Here is a 13,886-nt window from a genome sequence, read left to right on the forward strand (position 1 = left end):
GATTCTCACAGGTAGAAATTCTCAAACATTTATAATCCATTAAAATTTCTTGAAAATAGAGTTTGAACAAGTCAGTCAGAGAATATTCATACCATACCCTTGTCTTAAAAAATCATTTTACATTAAAATACAAAAAGTATAAAATCAAGTAGCAAAAAACAATTATGTAAACCAAATAAATTTCCCAAAATTATCTGATCATGGAGATCTTTTTAGGAGAATATCTACTACACCTCATTATATCAGAATTTCTCAAAAAAGTTGGAAACACTGCCATAAGGATGTTAACTGAGATTACTGTATGGGACCAAATAGAACAGAATATATTTCTTTTAAAACTTGCACTACACTTCACAACAAATGATCTTGCCCTATTTTCCAGTGATATATTCTTTCACAACCTTTAGGTGGAAAGTAAATTTGTTATTGAGATCATAAAGGTAGATTACATAAGAATGAAATGAACTTTTTCATTTTTTTTAAAGTAGCTAAACTTTCATAGATTTTTATCACCCATTTTTATTTTTTCTTATTTATTTATTCCCTCCCAACATACGCTAGGGATGTAGATCAACAGATAGAAGGGGGTGGTTAAAGAGAAATAAATGTAGATCAGGTTGAACATAACCATGGCTCTCCAAAGTCCTAAAAATAACTGTACATTCCACAAATTGGAAACTACTTTTTTTTCAAATTTTCTCTGCAACTGCAAAGTTCTGTAACAATATTTGGTTCCTTATTCTTTTATAAGCTAAAAAAATCTAGGTTAAGATTTCAAGGTACATTTTTCATATGTCTTTTTATAAGCAAAACAACAAAGCAGTTTCATTCCAGAATGTTCTCTCTGAAGAAACTGGTTAATAATGAAAGTTTTTTTTTAAATTTATTTCTAGTAGTGACACTTTTATTAACAAACAGAAAGAGATGCAGAATTGGTATACAGAGACTAAGAAATACCATTCTTTTGGTCAACGTTTAAATATAAATTATTCCTATATACAAAATCATAAGATTTGTGAAAAATTCAAACACAGAAGAACCTCAAAAGCGACCAGTTATTTGATTTGATGAAATTCTCCATGCCTACAATATATAAGCAAGTGTGTTTATAATATCTTTAATTCTATTTCCTATGCTACCAGGTTACATACCAGGTTATATTAGAACTTTAATTATACTAACCAAAAATTTCAGGCACAAACTAGTCTTCTCCCACAAACTTCTAGCTAATTAAACCTTATCATCTGCTTTAGCTATGAAGACATGGCAGCAGCATTAAAAGATTAAATTCAACAGTCAAAAAAAATCTAACTACAATATATACAAATGTTCATCTTCATATCCCTGTATTTCATAATCTAGTTTCAGCCATCTCCAATTTCCAAAGAACCCTCTTGTGCCAAAAGCCTGCAGCTGCTATTCACTATTATGTAGGCACACTGGGTTAATTCATGTTAGGGTTCGCCTCATTCAACTAAAATACCTACTTTAAAAAATCAATTAATACTAACGTAAGTTTAATTTCCTTAATATGTGACTGTCACACTTACCTGATTTGTCTGGCTACTCAAGTATGGCTCAAAATCATCATCATTTACAGCATCTTTTTGATGAATCGAACCGTTTTGTACTGAAACTAAAAAATATGTTTGTATTAGATGTATTGTAATTATCTTTATGAAACTCACAAAATAACCTAATATTTTCAATATTTTTCAAATCAAATCGGAAACTTATCCTGCGTTCTTTGTTCTTTTCATTTAAAAACCCCCTTTAGGATTAACTTAATTTTGGATATAAATATTTATGTGCCACCAAAAACTTACAAATCTTGTATATATAGGCCCAAGATTACATAAATACAAAGTATATATACACTTCTCATTACTAAAAACATAACGTAAATATCCCAATTTCAACACTGTAGTAAGCAGTTAAATTGAAATGTTGGAAGGGTTTGCTAATGCTATGTTTCAATCTAAAATAACCACTTTAAGCAGTGTTATTGACAAGATAGATTTCTGAACGTTCTCTACCTTTGTTAAATCACTTTACTACTCTGTCCAATAAAGGTAAACAAATAACCTTGTTTGGTAACCGACGTTAAAATAAATATCTTAAGTGTCTCCAAAGAAAGTGGCTAAAATTCACTTGAAGCAATATCACAATAAATAAATATTATCATAAAAAAATCTAAATAAAAAGGGCCTTTACTCTAAACAAAAAACCATGAAGACTTTCACAAGAAAGTATAAATAAAACTAAGACACTAAAGATAACCATGATTACTCTTGCAACATACGAGAAAACCAGTCAGAGTGATTTATAATGCCATATTTGTTCAGAGATCACTTCCATAAATGCTCTATATCAAGCTGTTGTTCTGGACACTGTCTCAGTGCTTTTGAGCACAGACTCAAGGTAAAAAGATCCTGGGTTTGAATCCCAAGTCCAACACGGAGAAGTTGGGGGAATCTCTAGTTAGTAACTTAACCTGTCTAACTCTGACTACTTCTCTATTCAAGGAGGTTATTAATAGTACCTACCTCATCTCATCTGAGTATTCAATGACAGTATTTAATAATCTTGGATATTATTACCACATAAAATATTACAAGATCCAAACAGGACTAAAAATTACTTTAGGACCACATAAACAAGCTTATGACTAATCGACTAATCTCTTGGAAACAAAAAAAAGCCCCTCAATACCTGAAGATTTGTTGCTTAAAAATACAGTATTTTTAAATACAACACTTAAATATAAAATATTATAAATTAAGGTTAGGAGCAATGGATTTACGTTGTGTGTTCTTCTATAATATCGTAACATCTTTATTTTCCCTAATCATTCCAATGAGTTCAGAGACATAAATGAAATATACAAGTTGACAGAGTCATGGGAGCAAAAATAGGTAAAATCCCTTAGTTCTTTGCCACCCACTGAGTAGCAATGATCATTCAAAAAAATACTACTCTGTGAAGTCTTCAAAGTAGACCTCTCATGATTCTACACTGCCCCTCAGAGACTACAAAAGAAACCTCAAGGTCACCGTGATCCTGGCTCCACTGAGGTGGCTTAACTGCATTTGATAAGGAATGCATCAATGCCAGAGTTGAGCTAAATGTGCTCCCCAGAATTTAAATATGTAACAGCCACTAGAAACAAAATTAAAGCGGAGGGTACCTTAGGTTATTTCAGGTGGGCTAATCATTTCAGCCCAAGAGATTCTAACATATCTGTTCTCCTTTACCACTCCTCTATCAAGGATAGTTATGCCTGGTCTATTACCTCCTGAAAAAGAATTCTTCGCTACGTGCCTGGACTGGTACATATTTGTCACTGTTACGTACGTATTTAACAGTATCTGAAACAGCTACCCATTTCAAAATTACAACTATTATCTCTTGTATTCGTTAGATTATCAGAAGTTTAGTCCACACTGCTAAAACAGTAAAAAAGTACCTACTTAAAATTTATCCAAATATATATTATACTGATCTTCTTACTCATCTGCTCTGTTCCGTCTTTTCTTCTAATTCTAAGAGGCTGAGACTAAGAAAATAATCTCATACACTAAGTAAATAGTCTATAGTCATTTATAATGATGCATTAAAATGTCTAAGTCCTAAAAGATCATTCAAGGACTATGTCAATCTAAGGAAAAAATGTTTTATTTTGTTTTAAGTATTTCACGCATACTGATAAGCAATTTGCATCAAATTAGAATCTGAATAAGAAGCTAGCCCTAGAGTTTCAGAAGCATACCTTTCTTAAAGATATTCATTTGTCTTAAAGACTTCAGGTTTTGAACATTACTTAATGACAATCTAACGTCTTGGAGACTGAAAGCCATTAAATAGTAATGAAATCCAAGCTAGTCCCATAGTCTGTACAAGTTCTTCAGGGAAAAAAGAACAGATGACTTACATGATTCTTCGCCTGTTTCCTCTGCTCTATGAAGCAGAGTCAAATCAAGATAGAACATGGGCCTTAGGAGCCAGGTGATTCTTTGCTCTGGTCCTGACTACATCAAGTTAGGAAAGTCAACAGATCTGTGCATCATGTTTTCCCACCTACAAAAACAGCGACAATACCATATACCCTCTATCTCCTTACAGGAATGTTTTGAGGATTAATAAAATGAAGCCTAAAATAACAGTAAAGTGCTTTGCAGTCATTTCCCGAGGGGTTAGGGGTAGGGTGGAGAGAGGATACAAAAGATATTGCCAAAATACAAGGCATTTTCCACTACTTTTCTGAAACACTAAAAGATAGCCAAATTCAGCCTAATTCTTTTAAATTGCAGTACCAAACAATGACTATGTCCCTCTGTTGGGAGGGGCAGGTGAGGAGAGGAGGGAGAAGATAAATTCCTTTCCATATATTTGCCTATTTATAAACTTAAGGGATAGGAGGAAGCAGGCAGCAAGGCCTGAGACTGCTAGAAGCATGGGATCTGACACTTTTATCTGTGGTGCCTGCAGGGAAAGGAATGGTACTTTTATTCCAGCAAGCAAAAATTCCACTTGTTAAATAAATAAAAGTGATATGAAGTCAGTTTTAAATTATGGGCAAATAGGTACATAACTATCCTTAAATTTCTACTATCCTTCAGTACTACCCTGGCCAAGGATAAAAGAGTTCTAATATTTAACACAGGGACAATCTATTAAAAAGAATTCAAACTTATAAACAAGTAAGCCTAGAAGTATACTTAATACTACAAAAGCATTTTTGCCTTACAAAGGGATTGATATAGAATTCCTTTTAAATTTTTGCTCCTTTAGTGTATTTAAGGACATACAGAAAAATACTTAGTAGAAAATCAAAGACACTGAAGCCAGGTGTTGGGCTAATGCTGTCAACTGAAGACTATTAAGAAAGGAAATACACAGTCCCTGAAATCATATTAAGTCAACTAAAAAGGATTATGCTTTCCCTCAGGGACATGCATTTTTCATGAGGTTGATAAGTTCTGAATTCAAGTTTAATACTCATATTCTTAGAACACCGGGACTGTAGTTCAAGAAAAATAACTTTGCTTTCTGCTTCATAAAAGTAAACAGAAAAATTATAAAACAATTTTACTAGCTTGAAAACCAAGTCAACTAAGGCAGAGTAGTTTTTCTTAAACACACATATAGCTACTTGTATCAGTTCACTGGAACTGCTGCCTTTTCCTTATAATTCTCAGAGGCATAAAAATACAAGTAATGTGTATGTGTATTTGTACACTTGTAGTATCTACCAATTTAAAGCAGCTTAAATGATTACCAATACTTTTAGGCCAATAGAATTTTTCCCTCCTGCCAGGTCTTAGGCAATAGTCTTCCTGCACCTTAACAATAAACAGATGAGGTGAGGCAGCAATTATCATGGCTACTGGAGCAATGGACTATTTTAACTACAACCCTGGTAACATACAATAGGATTTATGGCTAGAATTGTTACTTTTATTTTACAGAGAGAGGGGAAATTCTGACCGAAAGGTACAATGTGTTCAAGCTCACTTGGCAAGTCAGCAGTATGAGAACACAGGTCTCCTAGGAATCCTACTCCATTGTTCTAGCCATGGATGAAATTATGAACTGAAGAGTATGGGGGAAAGCAAGAAAAATTTCTTGGAATAAACAACTATCCAAATAAATACTTTGTATGTGTGTCTAAATACATCTAACAGAGGTGATACAAATGGATTAAAAAAATTTTACTAACCAATAAATATTTATTTGTAGTTGATACACAATTTTGTTTATACAAAATTTATATCTCTGATATCAAAGATGTCATGAGGACATACCTAAGTGAAATAACTGTCATAAATCAAACTTACAGTAGCACAGTAATGGCTTACAATGTTGTAGATGCTCTATTTTGTTTTGTCAAACAAGTTAAGTACTTCATAGAACTTGCACTTACCTTAAAGCAGGTAACACAAAACACTTAGCATTTCAAATAGCCTTGCAAAGTGCCACCTCCCCACAGATCTAGGATAAAATAATTTATGCTAGGCAATAATGACCACAGATTGCACATATGTCCAAGTCTATATACTTCCTAATGGGCAGACTAACAAAAAAAGAAATTAATGGATCATTCTTTTTAGATTTACAAATAAATTTTTTAAAACTCACTTAAAATAAACCAACAATATCAAATTCTGAGCTTTGTGCTTATACCACAGAAGATAATTCTAAAATTAAATTCTAAAATTTAAAATTGCTGTTTATATACATCTTTAATCAAAATAAAGCAATGAATTTGTTACAGTGCCATATAACTAGTATGTAAAAATTCTCAAAAAAATTGTAGTACAACTCAAAAGAAAATTAAGCTGTGCATACAGAACCCATTCTTTTCAAATGTGCAATAGCTAATAAAAACCCTAAGAACGTAAGGAGCACCAATAAAAGACATTAAACTTTACATCTAAAAGGCGACTGTAGATCTTACTTTGTAGGCAATACTTCACTACAGAAATAAGAAACACGAAGCATAATTCTATTTAGTCTAATTTCAAGCCCTATTACAAAATGTAATACATAGTTCACTGTAATGTTATTTAATTGGCACCGTCCCAAGAAAGCAGTTATTGTTCTACACTTACTAATGTCACATGATTAACGTCATGTTTCAGTCAGCTGACTGTATGGTTCCATATTAATAAACACAAATCACACTAATTTTTTAAAAATGCTTGACTTTCAGCAGTACTTTTTTTTTTCTTTTAGCTAAAGAGTAAATCATATAATCCTGGAAGGAACCTCACAAATTATTTCCTTCCCAATCCTTTCTAAAGTACCATATTGAGTCAAACCTTGTAAGACTACAGAGCAAGATGACATGCCTGTTCCGTTCTGATCTCTAACTGGCTACTGCCTCAATGGGACCGACTTCAACAGAACCAGTGACTAACGGTACAATTTCCACTACTGGAACACAGAATTCTATGTGGGCTGCGCGTTCCAACGTAAACCAGACAGGAAGAAAATGTCCACTTATCTACATACACTGGGAGAATCTGTGGCAGAAGTCACATAATACAGACTGTAAAATTAAAGAAATGTCACTACATTCATAACAATACCTCCTTAAGTGAAATACAAGCTAATAAAACGGTTCCTCGTATCACTTTGGTTTCTATAAAGACCTACTAAGGACCTACCAAACTTTCGGACAGCATTTGGCTACCTTAGCCGAGACGAACTGTTTCTCTAATCCTACATTTCAAAAAAACAAAAACAAAACAAAACAAAAACAAAATATCAAAACCAAAAAGGCCTTCACATAGTTTAAAAGTAACATCAAACCAACAATGAGAAATAAAGGTAAAAAAATATCCGAACTCACCTTTATTTCCTTGCCCTTTAGGTCTCTGTGTAGCAAGATGAAAGATGTGGTAATAAGGAAAAATTAAAAAAAAAAAAAAAGGAAGAGAGGAAAAGCGTGTTAATCAGAGACGTTATCCGAGACAAGTTATTTTAAACAATCCGCGTAGGAGTGAAACCCACCACATCCTCCATCGCCACCGACCGCCCACCCATGCCGGGGCTTAGCCCTCCGACCCGCCACTCGGAAGCCGTCTCCCAGCGCTCGCCCGGGGTCAGCCCCACTTCTGCCGCCCTCAGGACGCGTCCGAAGGCCCTGGAGCGCAGTCCTGCCTCCACCCTCCGCGGCCGCCCGCCTGGACCGCAGGCTCCGCGGCCCGGGCGCACGACCCGGCTTGGGCGGCGGGACCGCAACCAGTCGTGCCCGGGGCACCGTTACGAGCCCGGCGGCGGCGGCGACGGGGAGGAGCCGGAGCCCCACGCGAGGGTGGAGCTCCGGGGCTCGGGCCTTCGCCGAGCCTGCGGCCTCTGCTCCCTCACCTGATCCACGCTAGTGGCTGACATTCTTCACCGCAACCCGAGAGCTGCTGCTGCTACCGCCGCCGCCGCCGCCGCCGCCTGGGCCTCTCCCCGTGCACTCACAGCAGTTGGCTGCCGCCCTCGGCCGAGAGACTCTTCCAGCCGCCGCCGCTCGCTAAGAAGCCAGAAAGAGGGCCTCGCGCTCGGGAGTCGGTGGAAGGGGCCCGTCTCTTCCGCTTGCACACTCTCCTCCCCTCTCTCTCTCCCCTTCTCGGGTCCACAATGGCGGACAGGCTCCCTAGTCTCACTTCCGCTCTGAGCCTCCCTGACCTTCCGCTCTCCACTCTGACGTCCGCGCTCACCTCGCTCTTCCTCCCCCACCCTCCCGCCACAGGCCTTGGCTCCGCCTCCGCACCCTCACGTGATCTGAGACGGGCCCGAGGCGGCCGACCGCTCGGCGCATGCGCCGCTTACGGAGCGCGGTTGTGCGGCTGCGAGCGCCGGCTTTCTGGGGCGACTCGGTGCCTTTCTTCTGTCGCGCTCGGAGGTGGCAGAGCGCGCGTCGGGCGGCGGCGGCGGCGGCGGCAGCAGCAGCGGGGAGCTGGGCAGGAGCCGGAGTCTTGTCTCATTCTGGGCGGGAAGTGGGCGTGGGCGGCAGGCGGGCGCTGCCCGGGATTGTAGAGCCCGGCCGGCGGCGCCCTGCCGGCGACGGGGTGAACGTTGGTGGGTAGGAACTCCGCGGCGGTAGCCGCGGCCGCCCCTAGGTGATCGAACCGGGGCGGCCAGGCCTGCACCGCGGCCGCCCGAGGCCGTCCAAGGCCACGTGGGCGGCGGGATGAGTCGGAGGCCCTCGGTACGGAGTTGCTGGGCGAACCGCGAGCCAGCACGTGCAGCGAAAGTGGCTGGGTTGCGGCTCTGGGCGCCGACACTTAAAAGCACATAGGAGGTGCCCCGGCAAGTGTTCGTTCTCTCCAAACCCCAGGAGCATGGTAGGAATAACTCACATTAACCGTCACCTCTGAAGTCAGACTTTACCCTCCCCTGACGTTGATTTTGATGAATGAATAAAGTTACCTTGGGAAAGGTAAGCACAGTTGCAGGACGTTTTTTCAGTCCTAAAAGGACAGAAGTTTAAAGGTTCAAGAGAAACTGGTAAAGTTACTTTTCTGCAAATTGGCAAAACCAAAGGAGCTGATTTACAACATTTTGAATGGTTGGTTGAAACAACGTCTTTGCAATAAAGGCAAAGATTTCTTAGACTCAATGTAAAGAAATTACTTAAATGGCCAAATCCTTACTTTACTTAAAAGCCATCGGATAAGTGATAGTTTATAAAATATAAAATTGCTAAGTTATAGGATTGACTTTGTGTTTAACAATGCCACAATATTTTAGAAGCAATGAAGAGAAGTGAATCTTATCTCGAGGGTCCAGTGTTTCATATACATCACCAAGAGGCATTTTGCAGGTCTGCTTAGCTCCCCAGTCTCTCCCATTTTGCCACAAGTCCCAAGTGGGACTCTGCCTGATTCTCAGCTCAGGCTGAATGCTTTTGCAATTTCCCAAGACCGCCCTGCTCCACCCTACCCCACCCTTCCAACTGCTGCTCTTAATCTCTCCCGTCTGTCCATCCTCCCTCCTTACAGACCTTAGCCTGAAAGAGTTTGCTACTACAGTACCAGTTATGAGTGGGGAAACAAACGGAGGGTATACAAGAGGAAGCATGTTAAATCTTACAGGCTTTGCCTTCCAACCTTAATTATCTTAGTTAAAAAGCATGGCTTTGGGATCCAAACCAATCTGAGTTTGAATTACAGCTGGGCTAGATACATTAGTTGTATAACCTTGGGAAAGTCACTGAACCTTTCTAAGCCTTAGTTTCCCCATGAGTAAAATAAGGTCAGATACGGATAATTCCTGGCAGAGCTTAAGCCCTCAAGGAGCAGTGGCTATACAGGGCTAATTTCCGGTTCCTTTGCTAAAGAATTCCCAGAATGGTGGCAATAGCTTACATGTATTCATCACTACATGTCAGGCGCTGTAATAATCATTAAAATCCTCAGTGCATCGTTGGGCATTAAGTGCTGTTGACAAAAACTGACACACAACGAGGTTAAGAAAAGTGCCTGAAATAACACAGCTGATCACTGTGAGAGCCAGGATTGGAACACAGGCAGCTTGGCTCCAGAGCTTGTACTGTAGCCACCATATAATGCTGCCTAATGACATGTTCTGGTGAGTTTCTGTTCTCTTTCTGTCCCCCAACAAACTCCTTCCTTCCATATTATCCTAACTAGCCTGGAGGTCTGAAGTTGCAGAATGCAGCACTACCTACCATGAGATGTGGCCCATTTAATATTAAATATGTTTTAAGTACCTGTGGGAACTCTCTCAGATCCTCCCCACTGCCTCCAGAAGTGTGCAGACTCTAGCTGTAGAGTCTAGATTCTAGACAGTGCTTCACTCTTGCACAGGGCCGCAGGCATCTCAGCCTCCTAGTGAATACCCGCTCTGGTCACAGCTTGGAAAGGAGAGGGCAGGCTGGATTTCAGCCCCCTTTCACTCCTCAGCCACCTTGCTGCCTTTATCCAGTGAGCTTCCACTCTGCACAGTGGCAATCGTGGGCCCTGCACTTCTGCGTGACTCTTTGTATCCGTTCCAGTTAGGTTCAGCTGCAGGTTATAGCAAGTCCAAGATAATGGGAACTTAAGACAGGTCAGTTTTTCTTTCATACAAAAGAGGTTTGGAGGGGCTTCCCTGGTGGTGCAGTGGTTAAGAATCCACCTGCCAATGCAGGGGACATGGGTTCGATCCCTGGTCTGGGAAGATCCCACATGCCGCGGAGCGACTAAGCTCGTGTGCCACAACTACTGAGCCTGCACTCTAGAGCCCACGAGCCACAACTACTGATCCCGTGTGCTGCAACTACCGAAGCCCGCACGCCTAGAGCCCATGCTCCACAACAAGAGAAGCCACTGCAATGAGAAGCCTGCGCACCGCAACAAAGAGTAGCCCCCGCTCACCGCAACTAGAGGAACCCTGCGTGCAGCAACGAAGACCCAACGCAGCCAAAAATAAATAAATTTTTTTAAAAAATTGGTCTGGAGGTAGTCAGTCCAGGGCTTGGGCTGCTGTCGCAGAGTCAGGTATTGGGCTTCTTACAGCCTGTTTTGCCACCATCCTCGTGATAACACTTCCACCTGGGGTCCAAGATGACTGTTCAACTTCCAGCCATCATAGTCATTCCTACCAGCAGAAAGCAAGGTGAAGAAAGGCACCTTTCTCCCCTTTAAGGACATTTTGTAGAAATTGCACTTCTGCCTGTCTCCTAACTAGGGCACAGTCTTACGAAAATACCAACTTAAGGAAACTTGGAGGATATATTTTGATGTATTCTGGTTGGCCATGTGCTCAGTTAAAAATCAAAGTTTACTATTAAGGAAGAAGGTGACAGTGGATAGTGAGAGACAAATTATAATAAACTGTGTGCATAGTAATTACCCAGATTCACTTCCTTACCTAGCAGCATTTAAACTTCTCTTTGAATTTTTGCCAATATTTAAGGCAATTTCTAAGGCTTTTTGTTATCATTAAGTAACAAAGTATAAGTGAACCAAGCATGGAAAATTCAATGTGAGGGTTGATTGATGCATTTTTAGAAGGAAGGAATCCTTAAATATCATGCTTAAGGTAAAACTAAGAGCTGAGCAAACAGTGAATAAACCCCTCCTCCCACCAAAAAGAAAAGTAAACCTGCTTTGAAAGAGAAAAGTCAACAACTTTTTTTCATTCTTGTGTATACTACAGAGAAATTTACAATGACAGGAAGAAACAGAAAACATCAAGTAGCCCTAAGGTTTCCGTAAACCGGTGTTTTCCAGAGCGTTTCTCTGGGGAACTTAATACAAATGCAAATGCTCAGGACCCACTGTATTTACCAAATCAGAAACTGGGTGGGGAACTTCTTTATTTTGAAATCATTGTAGATTAACAGAAATGTTGCAAAGATAGTACAGAGAATTCCTTTGTATCCTTCACCCAGCTTTCCCTAACGTTCACAAATTACTTAACCAGGTACATTTAGCAAAACTAGGAAATTGACATTGTTGCAGTACTATTACCTACAGACTATCCGGATTTCCAGTTTTTTCACTAACGTTCTCTTTCTTTGTCTCCCCCAGTTTTTGAGTTTCTTCGTCTTTTCTTGTCTCATGGCCTTGACACTTTTTGAAGAGTACTGGGCAGATATTTTTAGAACGAACCTCAAATTGAGTTTTTCTGATGTTTCCTTCCTCACAACTAGGTGGGGCTCGTGGATTTAGGGGAACAATACCAAAGGTGAGATGCCTTTCTTATCACATCATAACAGGGGGCATGTGACATCGATATGACTTACCAGCGATCATGTTAATCTTGGTCATTTGGTTAAAGGGATGTCTGCCAGGTTTTCCACTTTCCATATTATAGTCTTGGGAGGTGAGTCAGGAAATCCAGCCCACACGCAAGGAGAAGGGGATTAAAGCTCCACCTCCTGGAGTATTTAGAATTCTTGTGCAGGGAAGGTTTGTCCTTTCTTCCATATTTATTTATATCACTATGGACTCATGGATATTTATTCTTTGGGTTATAATCCAGTACTGTCGTAATTTATTTAGTTGCTCAGATTGTTCCAAGCTTTGGCCACTGGGAGATCAGATTGATTTTTACCATACCCCTGTTCTTTTTTTTTTTTTCCCCCCAAGCACTTCACTTTGGGGCACAACAACTATTTGATTCATTCTAATGTTTACTACAGGGACACTTACAATGACAAGGAAAAGGCAACAGAAAACATCAAGTAGCCCTAAGGTCTCCCTAAAGCATCTCAAAGTATGGTCCTGGGATAACAGCATCATTGCTACCTGGGAGTTTGTTCGAAATGCAAATTCCCCAGGGCTCCACCCCATAGTTACAAAATCAGAAACTCTGGGCTTGGGTCCCAACAAGCTATATTTTATCAAGCTCAACAGGTGATTCTGAGGCACACTAAAGTTTTAGAACCACTGCACCTAAGTTTCCCCAAAGATCCAGGTCAGAAACCTACTCAAAGAACCCGTAAATTCTGTTACTAGCTTTGGTGAAAGAGTTTCTGAAAAACTTCTGGTTATTTGCATTAAAAATAAATGCTCAGACAAGGTATGGACAGATATTTCACCAAAGAGGATATACAGATGGCAAATGAGCACGTGAAAAGATGTTCGATGTCTTTTGCCATTAGAGAAACGCAAATTAAAATCACAGTGACGCATCACTACACACCTATCAGAATGACTAAAATGAAGTGACCGAACGCTTGCAAGCTTGTAGAGAAACTGCATCGCCCTTACACCACCGGTGGGACTTACGGAAAACAGTTTGTTTCCTATAAAAGTAAGCATGCAACCACCAATGATAGTTGGATTCTTGAGCACTTACCCCAAAGAAACGAAAACCTGTGGTTGGCTACGTAATGTCTTTGCCGTGAGGCCCACATCCTAATCCGTAGAATTTGTGAGCATGGTACCTTATATGGCAAAAGGGTCTTTGCAGTTGTGATTAAGTTAACGATCTTGACATGGAGAGATTATTTTGGATGGTTCAAGTGGGCCCAATATAATAAGAAGGGCCTTTATAAGAGGGAGGCAGAAGGGCCAGAGTCAGAATATCTTGCGATGTTTTAAGCAACACTTGGTATGCCGCCATGAGCCAAGGAACGCCAGCCAAGTCTGGAAAGAAAAGGCAGGGATCAGATTCGGCCCTAGAATTTCCAGAAGGAACTCAGACTTTTTTTTTTTTTTTGGCCATACCCCATGGCATGAGGAACTTCCTTGACCAGGGATCAAACCCTTGCCCCCTGCATTGGAAGCTCCAAGTCTTAACCACTAGACCACCAGGGAAGCCTGGAACTCAGGCTTCTGACCTCCACAACAGCATGATAGTAAATTTGAGGTTTTTAAATTAGGTGTGTGGTAATATATTACAGCCACAATAGGAAAGTAATGCACTTTTGTGGCACA

At 40.2% G+C, this 13,886-nt stretch overlaps 1 protein-coding gene across 18 annotated transcripts in view; it reads right to left on the bottom strand.

Moving 5' to 3' along the window:
* The window catches only part of YTHDF3 (YTH N6-methyladenosine RNA binding protein F3), a 48,739-nt gene extending 40,593 nt beyond the window's left edge, over window positions 1–8,146 (bottom strand). For 6 of the 18 annotated variants that reach the window (XR_016388552.1, XR_016388551.1, XM_089899089.1 and 3 more), the window contains exons 1-5: window positions 7,873–7,954; window positions 7,355–7,379; window positions 7,170–7,224; window positions 3,932–4,077; window positions 1,551–1,636 (exon numbers count right to left, since the gene is read on the bottom strand). Coding sequence is in view for 9 of the 18 variants with exons in the window: in XM_089899089.1 (XP_089755215.1) it covers window positions 1,551–1,636; window positions 3,932–3,989 (144 nt within the window). In the remaining 9 variants the exon portion in view is untranslated. The other 12 variants (XM_089899091.1, XM_089899085.1, XM_089899087.1 and 9 more) reach the window with 10 other exon arrangements.
* Between the last annotated feature and the right edge of the window lie 5,740 nt (window positions 8,147–13,886).

This window comes from Delphinapterus leucas, chromosome 17 (assembly GCF_059928025.1).
Source record: "Delphinapterus leucas isolate spDelLeu-1000000601 "Yukka" chromosome 17, BTC_Dleu_Yukka2, whole genome shotgun sequence".
Taxonomy (NCBI): domain Eukaryota; kingdom Metazoa; phylum Chordata; class Mammalia; order Artiodactyla; family Monodontidae; genus Delphinapterus; species Delphinapterus leucas.